General features: G+C 41.1%; 1 protein-coding gene across 2 annotated transcripts in view; it reads right to left on the reverse strand.

The window, feature by feature from the left end:
* The window catches only part of LOC122825325 (forkhead box protein N3-like), an 80,624-nt gene that overhangs the window by 31,075 nt on the left and 27,234 nt on the right, over nt 1–22,315 (reverse strand). For both annotated transcript variants that reach the window (XM_044106688.1, XM_044106689.1), the window contains exon 2: nt 10,218–10,817. In XM_044106688.1, coding sequence (XP_043962623.1) covers nt 10,218–10,799 — 582 coding nt within the window. In that variant the 5' untranslated portion in view covers nt 10,800–10,817. The remainder of the gene's footprint in view (nt 1–10,217; nt 10,818–22,315) is intronic.

Here is a 22,315-nt window from a genome sequence, read left to right on the forward strand (position 1 = left end):
GTGCTTACTTTTGCAGAGCATTGAAACTGTTTGTCTAATGTGATACTTGGAGGTTGGTTAGCTGTGTATAGGGCTGCCTTGCTGTTTTACACCTAAGCAAACTTGTTAACCCCTGAGATTAACACACGCATCGAATTACGCCATACCTGAACGGAGTGAGCTGAGCTGCAGTTCTTCATGCTTAGCTAAGCTAACCAGCTGCTATGTATTCAACGAACTATGAAAAAGGGTAGCAGTCCTCTCTGAGCATTTTGCATGAAAAAAACTGAGACAAATCAATGTTTTCTATATTAGCAGCTTTCATCAAGCTAAGCATCTAATGAGCCCAGTCTGCTATTGAGCCTAAAATAATGGCCAAAACAGTGAAAAACAGCTAGCTTAGCTCGTTTTAAGCAACACAATGGCTATAAGTGCAAACAATAGTGAATTGGTTTACTGTAAATCACTGAAAGACAGTCTGTTGTAGCTAGGTAAATAATGTGTAAATCCTCATGTGAAAATAGTCCCAAATTAAAAGACATGGAAGAAATGGAAAAACGAGGGTCGAATCAGGGATTTCTGCACGGCAACATGGAATCCAGAGTAAAACATGGAGGAGATTACATTCACCAACACCTAGACGGGATCCGACACGCTTGGGTTTTCACTGCCAATGATCCGGACTTAAAAGGAGCGGCCATGACTGCTTTGCTGACAGGGATGAGTCATTCTGTGGCTCTAACTGAAGCTGTTTGCTAACCCACAAAACTGATGGTGATAATTACGGTTGTTATTTTGACTCTTAAAACTTTTCACAGATTTTCCGAGTTTTAGTTAAATGTTAAGTTGAACACTCAAGAAGTCTTTTAAGACCACTGGGCTTTCAATTTTTGCCCTATGTGGATATTGCTGAATAATCTTGCTTTGTCCTTAGAGCAAGTTCAATTCAGTTCAGAAATACTTGCTGTAGATGCTTATGGAACCACAGCGATAGCAAACCCAGAAGATCTCACCTCGGCCCTTTTGTTCTCGACTCATTTTGCGAACTTTCGTAAAATGGATCACACTGCATTCTTGATGCCAACTTTCGCAGATTTGACATATGGCAGCCATGTCTTAGATTGATGAAAAAAAACGTACAAAAAACTAGAGGTTGACGACAGAATTACAATTTTATTGTGATATTTTGTGGCACTACATTGCGACAATGCTAAAATGTTATGATGAAATCGTTTAGGGTGGCACAGCACTGATAATGCGGCAAACACAAATATTGGTCTTGGAAAACATTCACATTTGAAACGGGCTTATTCAGAACACCACTGAAAAACTGCACACAGTAAAAGCATTTAATTACAATCTGGAATATTTAATGACGCTCTAGTGTAAGAAACGGTTGGGGCGGGAGGAGAAGCAAGCAAAAGCAAAAATAACATTTCCCATAATGTTTTGTTTTTTTAGCACCATTCATTGAAATTTAATGAAATCAAAATCCTTTCCCTGATAAGAAATCTATCACGATAAATTATAAAACAATGAAACAAATGGCCACCGCTACGAAAAACTAATTTCTCCCACTAAGACAACAGCTACACTTTTGCTATACTTTTGTCTCTCCAGCTCTGGATTTACTGCTAGCACCTAATCTGTTTGAAATTAGACATGATATGTAAAGCCCAGATTACACACACAGAGTTAAACTCTAAATGCAAGCATCAGAGTAACTGGCTTTGTTACCCGCACAACATGACTCAATCTATATTATCACAACTGCATACGGGTTTAATAAATGACGTCCCCAGGCAGCGGAAATGCTTTAACAAACCCTGATTAAAATCACTGTGCTACAAGGATCCACCATTACTGTACACATTGTAAACACATAAACAAGAGGACTAAAATAAGACTGCAGCTGTAGTGCGGCACAGATCAGATACATGACTGAGCATTATGGGATGTTTTTAATGTTTATTCAGAAAAAAAGTGACTTTTTGTAAAGTAGAAGGATTGTGGAAGCACACTGTAAAAACACTAAATCTTACACAAAGTAGTTTTGGCCTAGTTTTAAGTACAAATATCTTAGTACATTGAAATAAGATAAAAATGAACTTAAAAGTAACTTTTTAAGCAAAATATAGGAGCTTTTATTAAAGTCAATAATTAATATTGATGAAAAAGTACTATTTCCACCGGCAGGTTATTTCACTTTAAACAAGAAATCTTTCCCATTTTACAAGTGAAACAATTAATATTAAGGAATTATTTACTTAAAATAACCCACCATATTTTTTTGCTATAAAGCTACTTGTAAGATATTTTGTTCTATTTCAAGTTTCCTAAGATATTTGCTCTAGAAACTAGACCAAAAATACTGAGTGGAATTTCGTGGTTTTTTTTTGCAGTGTAAAGATCTAATGTGACTTGTACGATTAGATTCTTCTCACCTTTCATTCTTTATTAATGACATTTTGTGCAAAAACACATAAATGATCTGCTTGTCCAAATCTGCAGATGCTTTAAGGGACTGAAGGGTTTTCCAGTGTCAGCTCCAGTCTGTCCTTGTGCAGCTCGTACTAAGAATAGGCCCATCTGGTGTGAAGTAAAGTTTAACTGCTGCTAAGTTTTCTTACATCACAGCCAAAATACCCGTTAAACATAAAATAATAATGATTAAAAAAAAGGATAGTGAGCCTGGACTGAATTAAACTCCTAGATACTTGATAATATGTTGCTTTTTTTTTTTTTTTTATGTGGAACTGAAGCCGCTTACAGATGTTTAAACTGCAGCCTTTGGGTGAGACGGAACGAGGTTTGCGACATGCGACGGCATAAGATATGTCATAAGGAGCAACCAGGAGTTTTCACATTTCCAGAAGGATTTTCCTTAATACATAGAGGAGGATATTTGACTGAGAAGAAAGACTGTCATAAAGATTCACAATTAGATCTTTACTGTAGGGAATCATTTCCATAAGCATTAAGCTGGGGGGGGGAAAAAAAAAAAAAAAAAAAAAAACTGCCTACGGCCAAACTTAAGACAGTCTGACTTGCTGAAGGTGGGAGATGATGAGAGCACAGCGCAGCCTTTTTTTGTGATCCGATGTCAAAGTGTCGCCAGCAGTGGGAGTCTGGCTGTTTTTGCTCTATGTGGCGGTTTTACGACGGGCGGGAAGGTTTCTGTTCTGCAAAATGACCCCAGAACGGTCAAATGATTCATCTGTCTGCAGGCCAACAATGGCCACAAGCAAGCAGTCAGAGCTGCAGCGCATGTCCATGTCAGAGTGCAAGAACAACTACAGAAACTTTGTGAGGTTACTTAAAAGGGGATTATAAACAAATGCTAGCCAAATTTTCAGATTTTTATGTCCTACAAAATTTTAAACCGTCTCTCTTTTTCCCTTTAATTTCTCAACTATGCAGTACTATTTGTGTTGCTCTATCACAAAATCTGTCTAAGATGCACGGAAATCTGTGGTTTTCACGCCACAAAATGTTGATGGAAAAGTTAACTTCTCAATCACTGAACTGGAAAAAAAAAAGTTTTTTTAAAAGCATTTTTATTTTCCATTTCAGTCGTCCATTTGCCACAAACTTATATTTTTTATGTTTGCCCATTTGTAATTGAAGTTTTCTTCAATTCTTTTGGAAAATTGTTGAATTCTCTTTAAGGAATGATTATATTCAGTCATCTAACTATTATTATTATTATTATTAATATGTAATTTTCCTTTTGGATAAATAAAGTATTTATAAATTTGAACTACTTACAGAGCCTACTCACTCCCTTGGATGTTTAACCTTTTTTTAATTGCTTTTACAAATCAGTCATGATCAACATAATTTGGCTTTTGTGACAAAAAAAGTAAAAAAAATAAAAATTAAATAAAGGCAAAAAAACAACAAAAAAAACAACCCCAAAGCAAAACCAGATTTCTACAAAATAAATACAGTTAAATAAAAATATTTGCCATAAAACAAGTGACTGCATAAATATCCAACCTTTTTAAACAGAGGCCCACATTTATATTTGTACATTTGTCAAAAAGGGCCACATTTCATTTATATTGATTGATTTGTGAAAGCAATAAGTGAGTAAGACATACAAAGGGTTGAATACTTTTCATAAACACTGTATAACCAGCGACGAGTTTATTTAAAATCCAAGTCAACAGTGACGGTCATCGACAGGAAGTCGTCTTTCATTCAAGCACCAAGGAGCGTTTTTAACACCCTTTCTCCACAGACACCTGGGTTTACTACCTGTCTAATTAGGCACTAAATGCTTTCTTATGTTTACTGTGTGGTTAATTAAATTTCTTGCTATCAGGCAGGTGTGAGAGCACAGATGAGCTCTTTCACTGGAAACAGCAGCTGGCTCTGATAATCTGCAGTTGAAGACATTTTTTTAAATTTTTTAATTTTAATTTACAACTGTCTTAATCTGGGTTTTTGTTCAAGACGTTTGTGTGCAACGCTCTGAATCATAGCAAGTCCAGTTAAATCTAATTTATTCGACAAAGGGGTGGAGTGAAGACTCATCCATCTGTCTGTTCTGCATTACAGATGCTATGAAGTACAACTTTAAGATCATTTAGTTATGTTCTTGTTCTCGACTGCAACAGCGGAAACCTTCGTCTAAAAAAAGAAAGAGATTATAGACGTCTTGATGAAACTTAAGAACTTCCTTTTTTATGAAGGTGTGGCCCACAGCTTCAAAACGTTTCACACGAGAGGCACTAGAGACGCACTGAGGGGCTATTCAGGACAATCAGCACAATATCTGGCTCGACTGGTCAGTGAACGCACCATACCTAAACTCTTAAAGGTTGAGCTATTATCACACCCTTTGGCGTGGAAGTTGCAAGAAAAAGAGAAAGCCATTTTTAGGACATGGATTCCTGTTGTGGCACTAATGGCAGAAGAGATTAAGAGAGTAAGACTTTTCACACGTTGGAAGTTGGAAATGCCGGGGAACACACACACACACACACTACAACGTTTCAGTTACGCTAACATCTGAGGCTGTGACAAGATCTTAAAGGTGTAAGATCTCACAATAATGAAACGCAGCAACGATTTCGTCAAAGTGAAGTCAGTCTCACTGTAACCAACATCTGACTCTCAAGTGTTAAGAAGCCCTCACGGTTCTATCGTTTTTAAAACTGTGTGCGAATCAAACGGCGATAAGGTGACACTCGACACGAAGCCCCGGACAAAAATCACCGCTGCCCTACCGTTAGCTGCTAATGACGTCGATGACGCCACCTCTCCGAATTGTAAGCTGACTAAGCACTTTTAAAAATAAATCTGATGGCCATTTGTAAAACGTTTACTCTAAGTGCCTGCTAGCTCGCCGAAAACAGTTGCTACAATGACGTCTCATTCTCGTGGACCATTATTGTCTCATTGGGGACAGGTTGTACCGTTACGCCCCTACAGCTTTAGCCACCATCCTAATCGCTAACGTGTGACACGCAAGCTCTAAATTGTAATTTAAAAATAAATCTTCGTAAAATCCTGTTTCTTCAGCTGCACACAGTGTGACGTCGCCTCTGCTGCTGCTATGCAAGACTAAGAGGGTAGGAAGGCCAGAAAAAAAACGTTTGAATGCATTTAGCTTTCTTATTATGGAGAAATGCCGATTGGTTAAAAGATTGGAAAACAACCAACGATTGGAAACAGGGTCCCAAAATTCAAAGTTATTTTCCACCAAACAAGGGAAAAAGCTGCGGGCACTCTTGCAAGACGACATGTTGCAATCTCTGCGAGAAATAACATTTAGGAAAAACTTAAAATCTACATGTTGCAGTCTTCTGGTGGGCACCATTTCATAAAAAGAAAAAAAAACAAAAAAAAACAAAAAACACCAACACTTTTAACCAGGCAATTTCACCCTCAACTGAAACGCTGTAACCGTTTAAACATAAAAACATCAAGGAGCGCCTCTCGTCTGAACGAGGGTGAGGTTAAGTTCGGGGGTGACACACTTAAGTGCGACGCAGAGAGACTTCACAGCGAGTCTCGGATTACAAAACTGCCTCTCTCTCTCTGCTGAGATTTCATAAGAGGCTGTGAGAGATATATCGCTGACTCCGTCGATGTGTGTTTGGGCGTGTGCGTGCGTCGCTCCGTTACCACATTGATCTCCGGCACTGATCCACAAGACTGAGGGCAACAACACTTGCCATTAAGGCATGTCATTCAGCGCGGAGAAGAATCCTGTTTGTAAACAAAGCCATGGCAACAGCGAGACTCGCTCGCTCGCTCTCACGCTCGCGACTTGGAGTTGCCACACAAACACACACACGCAAACGCGTCGCGGCACGGCGAGCTTTATTCCGAACCAGACCCCCCGTCTTGTCATCTGCCTGGGAATGACCCAGAAATACAGCCACTGGAACAAATAGGCCACCGTCGTATTAATCTCCACCTCTGGAAATTGATGGAAATGTTAACTCAGTGCCGTTTTCACGAATCCTCTTTCCCCCCCACTCATGAGCGCGGTCTCGATTTGTCCCTCGTAACCATAACTTGACCTCCCCCGACCTCTTGAGCGACTCCCTCGCTCTCCTCCAACAGTGAGAAGGAAAAAAACAACAAAAAAAACCCCACAATGCAGTATAACAGAAACCAATCTTACAGCCTGTAACTGCACGCTCGGTTCAAAGGAAATAAACAGGTAGAGGGGAGGAGAGAGAGGTGTATTCACATGCAGATATTCTCGGCGAAAAGCTTTTGGAAGAAAAAAAAAAGGGCAAGAGTCTGAGTGAAATTACAGAGATTCTGTAATTGCGGCTTCAGATAAAGCCCGGGCTCTTGGCAGGTAGAGTAAGAGTCTGCAGAGATGTGCCCTCATTTCCACACCGACGCGGCGCTCGCATGCTCAAAACCCTTTTTACGCACTCATGCGTGTCTTTGGGTGGGGGAGAGGGGTTGTGCGTGTGTGTTTTGTTTGTTTGCATGTCAGAGTTGTCCTGTGTGTGCAAGAAAAAAAAAAAAAGAGAAGACAGAGGTGGGGGGAAGGTTTGAAGGGTTAATGAGTATGCTGTCTTAAGCAGAGAGCAGTGACAGGAAGACAAGACGAGCCGTCCTTGCCAGAATCACCTCTCCACAAGCTGCTCCGCGCACAAACACGTAAGAGGAGGACATATACTTTTTTTTTTTCCTCCCCACTCAACACCTCTGAAGCTGACGCACACACACACACACACACACACACACACACGCACAGTTATATACAAGTCGGTAAAGCCAAATCAGTTTTCCCCGTTGCTACAGCAACAGCATACTTTTATGTCAACTGCAACCTTGTTACTATGGAGATATGTATACAAGAGAAACTCTGGGCCGTCATAGTCAAGAGCCAGATGACAGCACAGATCGAGGGCGTGTGCGTTGCACACACACATGCACACACACACACACACACACACTTTTCGCCATCCTTCATCCATTTTGTTTATCCACACTCGCCCACACACACACACACATATATATATATATATATATACACACACACAAATGATTCAAATCCCATTCTGGTCAAAGAAGCCAGACAGCAGAAGCAGTCGCCTCTCCTCTGGCGTAATCTCCATGAGCGAGAACATTGATCCTCGCCGTTCACCGCCGCCACCAGCGCCCCTCCATCCCCCCCCCGCTTCACTCCCACCAACCCTGCTTAACAACCCCTAGGGCAGGACGGGATCTAAAGGCTGCTGGCATCTGTGTTATTAAATCCTGCGGTATTAATTTAGCACTAATTGAGAGAGGGATTCGCTCCCAGTTTACCCTGAGCACCAAAAAAAAAAAAAAAAAAAAAAAAAAAAAATCTGCTCGGGAAAGCCAGTATTAAAGGGCTGCATCAAGACTTAAATCAAAAGCGAAACGCTCTTCCCACCGGGGAGGCACAGAACGTCGGAGTGGAAGAGAACTATGAAAGTGGAGATCATCAACTATTGATAAGGCCGATTCTGGTACAGCTGTAGACAAAATACAGAATGTGTTTGACTTCACGTTGAATGTGTCTGCGAGCGGCTGATAACCGTCTGGCTGTGAAATGAGGTCTAACCGCACATGATGGAGTGATTATAGGTTAGGGTTGTTTTATGGAAAAAAACAAAACAAAACAAAACAAAAAAAAACTGTGGATGAACTGAAATTGTTAATCGATGACTGTGGTTGTAATTAGAGCGGACATTTGAAGCAAGATGGCTTTCATCAACAAATTAATTCTTATTTTATTACATTTTTTTTCCTTTTTCCCCTCACAAGATTTTACTTGCAGGATTTTGTCGCCGCCTCAGAGCCCAGCAGGGGGTGGGTGGACCGGGCAGCAGGTAGGTTAAGATGACCTCCAAGTATTTTTTGTACTTAACTCCAAGATGGAGAGTTTTTGCTTTGCTCTTCTTCGTGTTGCGTGACGTTACAACCTCAAGCTGCATACAAGTTAGAAGGTGATAACAAAGTAGTCCACATCTGTTTATGCAAAAAGTTTTACCGTTATCCTTTCTTTTTTGATTCTCAACTGGATTTAACTCTGAACTTTGACTAGGACGTTCTAACATGAATGTGCTTTGATTTAAACTGGGAATCTGCAACCTTTGCGATCCTAAGATCCATATTTGCCTTCAATCCAGCTGAATTAGACCAGTTTAGAGCCGCAAATGTTACATGACCTTTAAATAAAAACTTACATTTCATCAGAAATTTTTATTTTATTTTGGAAGATAATAAAGAAAAATTACAAAACCTCTGCAGAAAAAAAGATGGAGCTGCCATCATGCTTCATGGTGAATGGAACCAGAGTTTAGCGTCTAAGACAAAATGACCTTTTTTTCTAAAAAAAAAAAAAAAACCCACTATAAAATCACTAAATCTGGTGTCATCTGTCTGGCCCAACGCCCAAGGCCTTTCCTCTGGGCCTTTATGTAACATATTTGTGTTTCTGAGCTCCTAATTTGTGCTTTTTGGAACCGGAGGCAGCTGCTCAGTGTCTCAAGAGGAGCTTCAGATCCAGTTTAAGATCCACCACTTGTTCTCATCACATGCTCCCTCTCCTTCCCTTTTTTCTCCAGCCAGTCATAATATCGGGGTAAATAAATCAGTTTTTTTAATTTTTCTATACGTTGCTTCCCTTTATTTGCTATTATCCTAGAGCCTGGCCGGAACAAACTGGGGGCTCGTCCGGGATATTCTTTGACCTTCTTTTCAGATTTTTTAAAATGGGTATCAAAGTGATTAAATGCCACATTTCAAATGTTTAATTCTAACACTTTGTGAAAGGTATGTTTGATTTGCCTTCAACTTTCCAATAATCTGCTACTACGTGTTGGTCTAGCATATGAAATCCAAATAAAGCACGTTAAAGCTTGATGTGACGTGACAATATGTTGAAATGTTTAAGAATTATGAATACTATTTAAAAACAATAATATTATTATGCTACTTCATAGGACTTTTTAGATCTGCATAGACAGTTAATCAGACAGCTGCATCTGATTCTGAAAGCTGCTGATCGAGTTCTGACTAAAGCCAGGAAGAAAAAGTGCATCAGCCCAGTTCTAAGCCTTCCACTGGCTCCCAGTAACTCTAAAGAAATACTTTAATGTACTTCTACTTATAAATCACAGAATGGCCCAGCAGCATTGAAGATCTGCTGCTGCTGTATCAACGTTCCAGACCTCTCAGGTCTTCTGGTTCTGGTCTGCATCCCCAGAACCGAACTTGGAGAAGCAGCATTCAGCTTCTACGCACCACAAATCCAGAACAAGCTTACAGAAAACAATCAAAACAAGGCTTAACCCACCTGCTTAGAGTTGCCTTTGAGTCATAATAACTGGAACATAGATCAATATATGCATGTATGTATTTTGCTTTGATGATTTTGATTATGGTGATTGACAAATCATAAATATTTATTGTTTGTTTCCTAATTATGTTATTATGGTGTAAAGCATTTTGTACTGTTGCTGAAATGTGCTTTGAAAATAAGCTTGACATTTCTGAAAAAGAGTTTGCATCTCATTCCAGCGTGTCTGGAACATTTCTGCTCACTTTCCCAACATATGAACTAATGTTGTCTGTATACTTTTACAACAAACTATTTCACATAGTTGATCTGAGAAATCACTTGCAACTTCAAAACCTTCACATCATTTTAGTTCACTTGATCAAAACCTAATTAACACACCAAAGGTTTTAATCTGGACCTGTGTATAAAGGATTGTTGATTTCTTTACCTGACTGCGATCTTTGTCCACCTTCTTGAAACACTTGTTGAGCGACAGATTGTGCCGCACCGAGTTCTTCCAGCCAGTCGGAGCGTTCGCAAAGTAAGGGAAGTGCTCCAGAATCCAGCCGTAGATGTCCTTCACCGGCAGACGCTTGTTGGGCGCGTCCTCGATGGCCATGAAGATCAGGCAGCTGAAGGAGTACGGCGGTTTCCGGTTGGCCCCCGTCGCCAGGTCGTACGCCGAGTGCACGTCGCCGAGCAAAGCGTCGTCTGGGGACGGTGATGAGGAGGAAGGCGAACGTGGGTGCTGACTGTCGGGATCCTGCAGAGGGGAGACACTACGCAGCCCTGAGTGGCTGAAGCTGTTGAGGAGGTCGGTGCTCTCGTGGAGCCAGGAGAGGCTGGTGAGCTCCTCGTCCTCGGCCTTGGAGAAGGAGGCGGACAGGGAGAGCGAGAGGTCGGCCGCCTCGGCCTCGGACGCCGCCGTGGCTGGGTCGCCCTGCCGGTAGGGCGGGCTCATGCCCTGCGAAGCGCTGGCCCCGCTGCTGGGGCTCTGGGCCTTCTTACTGGGGGGCATGGTGGGTCCCATCCAGCCCAGGGCTCACTCCTGCAAAGCAACAAAGGTGGAAGGAAACAGAAAGAGTAGAAAAAAGGTCAGCTTGTCTGTGTTTTATTAAGCCTTCCCTTTTGCTAAAGATCAAAAAGGAGGAGATTTTGACTACTTTTGCAATTAGGCAGAATTACATCTGAGAGGGCAAATCTGCATTATCATCTCCCTCCGAGGCCTTCCGTCTAATTCCGACTGGTGTGGCAAATTTAGTGCTTCAGCGGCAGAGGAAATCTTTCCTTGTACAACCACCCCTCTAATTACCAGTGTAACAGCACAGTATTGACATTACACGGGGTTGCTGTCATAACACGTGAAAACCGTTAAAGGTCTAATGGTTGCAGGGGCCTCAGAAACTGTGCCGGTGATTTAACATCTCTGCAGCATGAGGAAATGTAATTGTCAGGGGTTGGCGCGATAATTGAGAGCAGAAAAGAAACCCTTTGCAAATTCCTGGATTTTTACAACATCAGAAACGGCGGCCAAATGATGAGACTTAGTTCCACAGCGGGATATCTGTGACGAGACATGATCGTGATCGGGGGTAATTTACCAAGAAAAGAAACAAATTAAAGTGCGAGTTCAAATCCATCCCTGCTCCAATCAGACCATTATCCTGCCAACATAAGAGCAACACTGAGCTCGTTACACGCAGGCAGAGCGCGGTAATTGAAGGGGAACGGGCCCGAGCGTCAGACCACAATCAGAAGAAGCCGCGCAACCGGGCCTTTGATTGTCCTCTAGCGCAGACAGCTGTGGGAAGGCGGCCGGCAGCAGCTCCAGCTAAAACCTAATCTGCTCTACCAGTTTGGAGCCTGAGAACAGACACACACACACACACACGCACACGCACACACGCAGACACACACGCACGGCTGCGCATAAAGCAACACCCACGCAAACATGAATGAAAGCTAAAGCACATTCACTGTAAAAGGGAGTTTTGCCTGGCATTCAATTTAAACAATGAAATATTTATGTTATGAGCAAGGATATTAGTTTGTAACTGTGAATTTCAACACTGGTTTAACTCAAAATATTGGTTTTCTTCACAGACAAATCCTACCTAAACCGTTTGATCATTTGTTCCTTTTGGCAAACAACAGATTGTGGGTCTGACTTTATTAACTTGAAGCAGAGATCTCAAACCTCAGTCCTGTTCTAGATTAGTGGAGGATAAAAACTGAATACTACTTCTCTGCGTTTAGTTCTGACGATTAATTGAGTAATAAAATGTTTCTTAAAAAGTAAAATATTGGTCAATACTATCAAAACAGCAATATTAATGTCAGATCTCAGGCTCAAATATTCTGTAGCAATAATTGCTCACTTTTTATGTTGACCTGGACAGAAATTATTTAAAAAATCTGAAATTATGTTATATTTAATAATAAAGCAGCAGGTTCACAATAATAATAATAAAAAAATGTCTACGCTTTCATTTATGTATTCATATTTAGCCAATTTTCTAGATTAATTCTCACTTTGCCCAGCCAGAGATAGCTTTTGTGTCCATGTTTTCCGTTTTTGTGTGACGGGATTTGGCACCTTTGTCACAAACAGAGAAACATATGTCAGCTATGTGTCGGGATGGTATGAGATTTATTTTCTGATTCGTCTGTAAAGCTACACTAAAGCTATGGATCCGATACAGCAGCCTGCTGTGTTCGTCTATCTGCTCCATCCCCCCCGTTCGCTCTGAACCAGCCATTAGTCAGGCGGCTCTGGGAGGAGAAAGGCCGTCTTATTCCACACATCACGCCAGTCATTTTAAAAATGTCTATTATTGGTCTCCCAAAAAACGATAAAACCTCAGAACAATCATTAAAATCCCACCGATCGAATACCCTTGACCGCATTTGAAAACTGAACGTTATGCTGCTAGCATTTAGCATTTGCAACTCACATTCGGACGGGGAGAGCGTTGCGCAACACAAATAAGAGCCCGGCTGGAACAGGGTGCGCTAAATAGTAAAACATAATTTGAACCAAGCTGTTTTATTACTGAATGCCATTCAGTAAAAGTTGTAGTAAGACTTGTGTGTTTGAGAAAGAATTTCAATTTAACGTGACATCTTTAAGTCCCATTTTCTCATGTCTTTTACGCAGACTGGATGGGAAGTATATCGGGACGCAACAATTTCAGACGTTGTGAATTGTAACCATTGTTTCGACAATTTCAAAAATAAACAGCTGAGCGCAGCAATAAATAGCTAACTGTTGGCTGTTTCTATGACTTCTTACTCATGTTTTTTTTTTATGATGTAAAAGTGCTTTGAACTGCCTTGTTGCTGAAATGTGTTATACAAATGAACTCGACTTATTGATTAATAAATAATCTTCTCATTTGTAAAATAATTGGGGTTGTTGGCAGTAGACGCAGCAGAAAATGTTTCACGCAGTGGAGGTTAAGATGTCACTGAGAAACTCCAAAACAGCTGATGTAGACAAATGTGACTTTCTTAATTAAATACATGTTGGTGTGGTAATAATAGACATATTTATTTTCCATAGCTGAACCATATGCATGGGTTCTACTTTTGAACCCCAAGAAGAGAAGCACTGACAACTTTTAGTTAAGTACTTGTTTACTTAGCAAGCCTATAGTAATTATAAACATCAATGAACTGGGAGCTTGGGGAAAACTCAGCCGTAAAGCAACGAGGTGAAAGACAATAGTCCACTCTGATTCTCTGGAACTGCAACCTGTGGTTGTCAGGGATTCATATTTATTTATTTTTTTTTTTCAGTAGAAGGACAAACATGATGGGCAAAATTCTCAGAATAATGCACAGCCAGAGAAGTTGAGCAAATGCGTTTAAGCAAGTGGGTCAAATGTATTTAACTTACAGAAACGCAGAGAGAGACCAACCCTTTATTTGGGTTGAATTCTACCACTTTGTTTTATCAGTGCACGGATGTACACAGAGAAAGCCGCACACAGCAGCACCATTAGGACATGAGGATTAAGCCTAGATATGTTCTGGCCCGTCTCTGTATGCTGCGATCGCTCTCTAATCCAAGGTGATTATCGGCCGATCTGTCCCCCCTCACTCTGCGCTGCTGACTGACAGCTGTCACCCACGGCGACCGGCCGCAGCGTGACAACTGTCAGCGCGCCACAGCTCCGGCTGCCATGGCGACAGAGAAAAACAACTCATCTCCACTCTCGTCTGCCTTTTTTTTCCCCTCCTCCCCTCCTATGCGTCTGCTCCTCTTCCACCTATCTTCCGTTTTTCACACTTTTATCAGCACAGATAGCTGCTTAGCGGTGTTGACAGGCCGTCGTGGAAGGACTGAGCTAAATATAGAGCTGTGATGCACAGCCGCCGCATATAGCCGGGGCCGGCCCGCAGTCACTCACCCCACCGCTCCGCTGCTTCCCCGCCGTCTCCACGGCAAAGGGAAAACGCTTAGCAGGAGTTGGTGCGGCTCTTTGATCTCGCTCGTCTCTCCTTCCTCCTCCCCCCTCCTCTTCGTTTCGCCTCTCCCGCTGTCTGACAAGCGCGCGCGCTCATTCAACAAGCTGTACCTGTCTTGAGGTACGCCGTTGTTGCACCAATATTGACATTGAGCATAATGAATTCAAATTGGGCCCCGGTGACGATATGGCACCGGAGCTGAAAATAGTGAGCGGGCAAATCAAAGCGATGGGCGAGGTGGAAGAGGGGGGCGTTTGATAGGCTTTTCAAGTTGTGTGTGTGTGTGTGTGCGTGTTCGTGTGTATGTGTTGATGCCTGTTCCTGACAGGCTTGTCGGCGTGGTGTGTTTGTGACTGTGTTTGTCTTGAGGAGGAAGAAAGGACATCGCAGTGACATTGTTCCTGGTAGGAGTCCACCGGAATGCAGAGATGCCTCTGATGCTCTCTTTCTCTCCCGTCTCCTCTTCCTCCTCCTTGTTATGTTGCCATAGCGGCAAGGGGGCCATGAAACATTACGGCTGACAGTAAAGTCATCTCATTTTACTGTTGCTATGACAACAAACTCCTCACTGTTGGTTGGGGCCACTGTGAGCTCCCGCCCAAGCCTCGTGCCTGAGCTTCTGCATGTTTGCGTGCGGGTGTGTGTGTGTGTGTGTGCAACAGAGTCTCCCAAGGGCTCTCATAAAGCTTAACACACTTGCTCAGCTCTAAACAAACTTCCATGCAACTTCTACAGTGGCCCCTGCGGAGCCACTGCTAAAGGACAAATGCAGATATCGCTCAAGTTCAGACTAAATGATGCTTGCTGTGGTGTGTGCATCAGAGTGCGCGGGTGCGGGTGTGTGTGTGTGTGAGTTAGGAGCATCCTCACATTTGTTTGACAGATGGGACTCTGCTGTTCTCTCTGTCTTCCTCATTCCCTGGATCTCTTTTGTGTTTGCGTGCTTTGTTTTGATTTGTGTTCGTCTCTTTTTGGCGTGTCCACATTAGGAGTTTTTTTTAATTTTCCCCTCTCTCTCTCTCTCTCTCCCCTCGCTTCTCCCCGGTTTTGCATATACGCACGCACCGGACTAGAAAAGCACGCGCCATCTGATCCGTCGGTCACATTCTTCTTGTGAAACTCGGAGCAAACCGGCATAATTTAAGACGGCCAACGTCAGTACAGTGCGTCTTTTCTCTCTCTGTGACCCTGGCACCACGCCGCTTCTGTTTGCACTCTGCACCCCGAGAATACGGACTTTAAAAGACACCATTCATTTACAATAAATGGCTTTCTCTGCTGGAAACGCCACACACTTAAATCAGACTGTTGCCGCACCGGCGGTATCACCGTACCGCCGGTGTGTGTACAGTAGGTTCTTGGAGAGTTTCAGCAGTATTGTGGCAGATGTTAAAGTAATGAGTGAACTAAAATAATTTACAGCTAATGTGAATGGGGGTTATTCATGGATTCGTCATGTCGGTTATGAGTAGGGATGAACGATATATCGGCATCTTCCTGATGGTAGCTATTTCTAACATATCGATATCAGTCCGATAGGTGTAACTGGGCCGATATGAAGAATCGATGTTCATTTCAGGATGAACATTGTTTGAGTTTCTGAAGAGGTAGGATGTTGGACATGTGGTTTTGTCTGATCATATTGAGCTAAATTTGCATCCCTAATTACGATTACTAATGTAAAAGTATACTGGAGTAGTTCTACTCTTACTTGAGTGCAGCTTCTGGGTACTTTACACCTCTGATAAGATATTTTTCTAAACATTGCTGACATTTTCCATTATTTTATATTATTTTTTAATCATTTTGAATTTCTCCAAATTCCTTTGCATTACAATTGATGCGTTGTATAAGTTAAATTTTTTCTGATGATATAAGAGAATACTTTTTTTTTTTTCTTTTTTTTTTTAACCACTACTTTTTCCTTGGTAGTTTCTAATGTTATTAATTATTCAGATACTTCAACTTGGATACCATATCCAAGTGGTGAAAAAGTTTGTGAATATGCAAATTCTCCACTAATAATTTGGAGTTGCTTTCCACTGAAAAATCAGCAAATTGGCGACTGCAAGGATACTGAAGCATAATTAGGCGATGATGCTCTACGTGGGGAGCAAAGAATGGCAGCAAAAGGGGAAAGGTCAGCGTCAACCCAACAGATGGGACGCCGGAGCGACAAAAATTTAACGAGTACAAACTCGAAATTTCACGCGCGCAACTTTTACAAGTCACTTGGCTGAAGGAGGATAAGACCACATTGCCTATCATGTGTCCAGTCTTTAACTCCTAGAAATGGAAACCAATGCATAAAGTCATGAAAGAGAAGACGCAGAAACCCAACGGGCTCGTCACACGGGAACGACGAACGATGGCGAAAAGCCAAGGTCTTCCACCACTCGAGGTGAACCCAACAAACGGGACGCGATGATGACAGCGACAAAAGTTTAACATGTTTCTACTTTCCCGTGTACGTGCTCAAAATTTCACATGCGCAAATTTTGTCGGTCGCATTAAGTTCAATAGCAAATGAATGGGAAATGCGCGACATCAACATAGAAAGCTCTAAAGGTTTTAGACTAATAAGTTCTCATTAAATTTGATCATTTAAGTTTGAATTTGTCTGCAAAACGGCTTAATTTATTGTGTCAGTAGAAGCCTGTGAGTGACTGAAAAGACTTTTGGACAGCCTGTTCAAAAGCTAGTTCTATCAAATTCTTAAGGATGATGAAACAAAAACAAAACAAAATAAAAAAAATACAATTTTTCACCCATACTGCCATTGGATGCTTCTCCTATTAGTCAGTGTGACTAATAGGAATCCAAAACGCTTGTAGATTGTAAAGTTGACCAAACTGAGCCTGACATCACATGGAATCATGAGGGCTATCTAATTGGAATGCTGTCTGTGACCTCGGTGCATCCCGGCTGACCTGCGGTCCACTCCAGCCCTCTGAAGTCCTTACGGCTGGAAGCCGGGGGGCCGGCGGTATTTACACGAGTGGAAAAAGGTTAATAAACTCCTCTGAGAGCAGACAGGGTGTAAGCTAATTCATGTGCTCTAATTGACAGTGTAATCATCTTATGCCGCATTTGAGTTCTCGCAGATACTTGTCTAGATCACAAGCCATATTTACGTAATCCTCCGAAGATCTCCAATCCCTCTTGGCAGCTCGTTTTTTTTTTTTTTTTTTTTTTGTGGGTTTTTTTCATCCCCCCCACCCACCCCCCGTCAGACCTACAGGCGTTTCTTTCGAGAGCCGAAGCAAGAGGAAACGTTCCAGCAACGTCCTTCACTTCACCCGTTCCGAGAGCAGCTGCGCCATTAGCAAAAAAAAAAAAGACTTTCAGCAAAAAACCACCAAGTCATCAAGTCACAGGAAACCCCCCGATCCCCACCACAAAAAAAACCCCACATCAATGAAGAAATATTAAAATACAACCCAGTTTGGCTTGTGACGCGCTGTCAGCAGCTCATTTATACTTAACTCTGGGCCTCCGAGGACTAAAGCAACCATTAGAACTTTGTCAGGTTGATTGCAGCTAGTGACATATGTTGGGTGACACATCCTCGTGCACCGCACTTTCCTGTCAGTCTTCACTCTATGCCACAATAAAGCCGGTGCCGTGAAAATAATCCCCCACCCCTCTACGCCGTGAATGGAGTAGTAATAGTAGTGTAGGAGATAGCAGCAAAGAATGGAATGGTGGATGGTAGGAGTTATTACTTGCAGAGGCGTGAGCTGAACCTTGTGGCTCCTCTGGCCACAGTGATAAAGCAGAGAGTCAGATGCACCGAGGCAAAACTAATCTGGAGTTTTGATGACAAAAGGACGACCTTTATCCTTCCTTCACACAGGCCGGATGGACGGAAGGGAAAGGAGGGGATAGAGAGACGGACAGAGAGAGACGGGGGGATGGAAGAGGGAATGAGAAGTCTCTAAGAGACTGGAAAATAATAACTTCGGCTACATATATGTCAGCATGGCTTGCAGGAAGCCTTGTGAAGTTCTACGTTTCCGAGCCGCGGAATTAGACCTTTCCCTGGCGACAAATATCAGGGTTTCCAGGGGGCTTTGAGGAAGCGGTCACAATCTATTGGTTCTTGACTGCGTCTTATTTTTTCTGTCGTCTGCAGCAGCCGAGAGTTCTGGAATGGAGGTCAGGGTCGGGGTGTCCCCGAGGAGCGCTCCTGACCCCCAGTGTCTGGGCTGTACTCCGTGCTGCCGGGCAGCTAACAGCAGCCGCGCACACATAGACAGGAACACATTCAGTGGACATCGGTCCAGCACATTTAGTATTATTGCTCTTTGTGTCATTTCCTCCCCCCCATAAAATCCCAATAAAAAAAGTATCAAAACACAGTGATGGCGGGATCATGCCACAGGAAAGGTTTTCCTTAGAGGGGCTCGCCTTATAGCAAGACAGTAACCCCAACCTGCAGCCACAGACACACCAGAATGGTTTAAGTCAAAGCGTATTCACGTGTTAAAGGGCACAGACAAGTATCTTTGTTAGGTTCTGCTGTTATAAAAACGCAACGTATCAAATATGACTTAACAGAAATATGACTTCATAATTTAACGCCTTGAAATTGGGGATCTGTCTCTTTAAAAACTCAGGCTGTTTCTGAAACTCCGTCTTCAGGAAGTCATCTACATCCTTAATAGCAGATTTATTAAAACGGAGAGCAGAGCAGATACCAGAGGCTTATAGCCTGGTGTGGCTCATACATGTACGTTTCCAGTTTTTAAAAAAAACAAAAAAACTTTGTGGGTGTGGCTTATAGTGAGGTGCGCTCTATAGTCTGAAAAATGTGGCAATTGATTAAAACTAAAAAAATAATGTATGTACAGCCCAGCCAGACTTAGAGGAATATAAATGCGCACCACACTTTTCAGGTTTTATTTGTGTAAAGAAAATTATTTGTCTAAAAAAAAAAAAAAAAAGAGAACTTTCCTTTTACTTCTAAATAGTCTCAAAGTCAGTTAGAGTCCAATTAAGAACCTTCTAACACCATCTGGTTGAACTTAATTTTATTTTGGGGCACCAGGGGAAAGCCAGTTGAATATAAACAAACAGTACACTTTTTTTTTTTTTTTACTGCTCGACTTCATTTACGTCACTGAATAATTAGGAATCGTTTCAACTTCCTAAACCACACAAGGTCAAATTTATAAAACAGAAAAATGAAATATTAGACAAAATGAGCTTTTGCTCTGCATACCTACTTTTATAAGTTTGAGTTCACAGACTGCTTTGCCTCGGGATTAACCGTTATCCCCCTTTTTTTCCCCTCCCCCACAACGCAGATAATAAGATCATGATAGTATAGTTAGGGGAGTCGAGCCCCAGAACTTTCAAGTTGAAAAATGAGAGCATAAAGCACATCGGTGCCACTAATGCTGAAAGAACCAGTCCAAGTTGGTGCGCGACAGAACAGTGCAGGAAGAGCAAACGTGCAACCACCTTGTTCTTTGCATGGTAAAGAATTTTTTAAAAAATAAATGGAAAAAAATCAAATTGTGCGAGTGATTTAAGATGACACGTGCAGACGCACTGCATCCGTCCTTCAAAGTGGTCTAAACCGACAGAGCAAACAGGAGACATTTGGACCGGTCCGTTTGGTCTGATTCATCAGCAGCCAGCGCTCATGAAGTCACGGGTACTCTCACTCTCTGAGGACGGAAAACAATTAGACTGAGACGTACGCACAAACACGGACACACATGAAGCTGCAGACGTGGCTTCCTGAAGGTGACGTGTGTGTGGTGAAAGGGCAAAGTGTAGTGGACTGCCTGCAACTCTGAAGTCAAAGTAAAAAAAAACAATATATATATATATATATATATATAAATATATATATATATATATATATATATATATATATATATATATATATATATATATATATATATATATATATATATATATATATATAAAATAAGAAAGCAAAGGCCCCAGGGGTAGTAGAGCATGGGTATGACCATGACACATCACTGCTCCCATCTGAAATCATTGTTTTAAGCATGTTTGCTCCCCTGCAGCTGACCGTTCACACAATGGTCTCAGGGCAACTCTATTTTTATTTCAGTGACACATACATGAGAAAACGTGCATGAAGAGTTAACCATTAAGTCAAAGTTTATTTGTTTTTTAAATGAGCATTTATGCAATAATTTGCTTCATCACCGGATAATTATAGAGCTGTAACTTGATTATTTTGTTAATCGATTAATCGTTATTATGACGATTAATCGGATAGAAAAAGGGAACGTTCTACAGATTTTTTTAAATGCATTATTTAACCTTTGTTTTCACAATATTAGATATATATAGAAAGATACAAACAAACAAAATATAACCAGACCTGCTGTCAATTTGAAGCTAAAACTATACCACTTGAGGAGTTTTGGCTGTAACATATTTACAGTCAAACGTGTTTTAATCTCAAACGCGAAATGTTTTGGCCTAATTACTGCTCTGAATATGTTTTTGTTTTCCACCAAATGGATTTATTTAATCTGAATACTCCAGTTAACGATTAATCGGTTGCTAAATCAGTTGACAATTATTTCAGATTACCGATTAATCACAATTAATTTGATTAATCATTTCAGCCCTACACAATAATGACTTTTTATGTGTCACAATGTAAAAAGACAACAAACATAAATATATATATTAGCTATCTGTGCTGACAGATTGACAATTAATGGAAACAAATAAATTTAAATTACTTAGCATACCTCCATTAGCACATTGCATTTTACCTCTAGGGGGCGATATATACGTTAAACGAGTATTGGCTATAGTATGGTTCAATGGTTTAAAGTGAAATAAAAGTGTTTGCTCACCAGTTGATGCAATCTAACTGTTGCTTATTTTTACGAGTCCGATATTGCCTGATTAGTAATTACCGTATTCACAGCAATTACTTATTTTGCCAACTGTCTTAATTTAGCACAAAATATCACCTCAAAAAAAAAAAAAAAAAAAAAAAAAAGGTGTGTGGAAAAGGTTTGCTCCATTAATTAGCATTTATTAAGAATCCTTCAAATGTCAAAGGATTTTATATATCTTCTGAGATAAAACAAGGAACTTTGCTAGACTAATAGATTAAAAGAGGCGGAAAAATATTCCCAAAATGTGCAGGTTGTGTACAGGGACCAAAAAAACAAACAAAAAAAAAAGCTGGTTCAATTCTCCTCATTCTTAAGCTGAGCTTCAATGACATGACTGTGTTGTCTTGGCAAATTAGGAAGAAAATCAGAAGCCAGGGATGAAAAGTTTATCTGAAACCAAATCTCTGGATTAAATCTAAAATTGACTGTCAGGCCACAAGGGCATTTAAAGAGCTGCTTTACTCTGCAAGATGCTCTTTCTCCCTCTCTGCATGAATTAAACTCAATCTAATATGAACCTTTGATGCTGTTGGTGGCTCGGGGTAAATTCACTATTTAAAATCTGCATTTCTAAATCTTACCTATGTGTTCCTCAAGCAACTTCATACCCACAAAAATGTGGATTTGTTGGTATTTTCTAAGAATTATTTAGAAAAATCATTAAAAAAATAAATATAAATATACTCAAGTCTTTTGTGTATAAATTGTACATCACCCTATATTTCCACTGACTGTGGACCAAATCCTTGTTGGGCCTTATGACTCTTATGTAACATGACAGATTATGACTTATAATCAGACAAAAATAGCTTTGAGCGACCTCTGGACTGCAGATTCTTTTTTTTTTTCACTTTTTTTAATTTGAGTCACAGAATCCAATTTCCTTACAGTCAACTTGTAATAGATGACACACAATTTTCAAATCATTGATTGTCAAAGCAGGTATGAAACGTCTCATTGCTGTAAGCATGTATGAAATGGCGAATGCATCGTTGTGAGCCAGTTGAGACTTGTGAAATAAAGATTGTAAACAAACCAAAACACACAGGTTTTACTGGAGTCACACATCCTTACAGGAGACCATAAGCAGGTCATCCATCCATTTTCTGTTCATCCTTCGTCCCTAATGGGGTCAGGAGGGTTGCTGGTTTGTATCCCCAGCTAATGTTCCAGG

The sequence above is a fragment of the Gambusia affinis genome, linkage group LG22 (genome assembly GCF_019740435.1).
Source record: "Gambusia affinis linkage group LG22, SWU_Gaff_1.0, whole genome shotgun sequence".
Taxonomy (NCBI): domain Eukaryota; kingdom Metazoa; phylum Chordata; class Actinopteri; order Cyprinodontiformes; family Poeciliidae; genus Gambusia; species Gambusia affinis.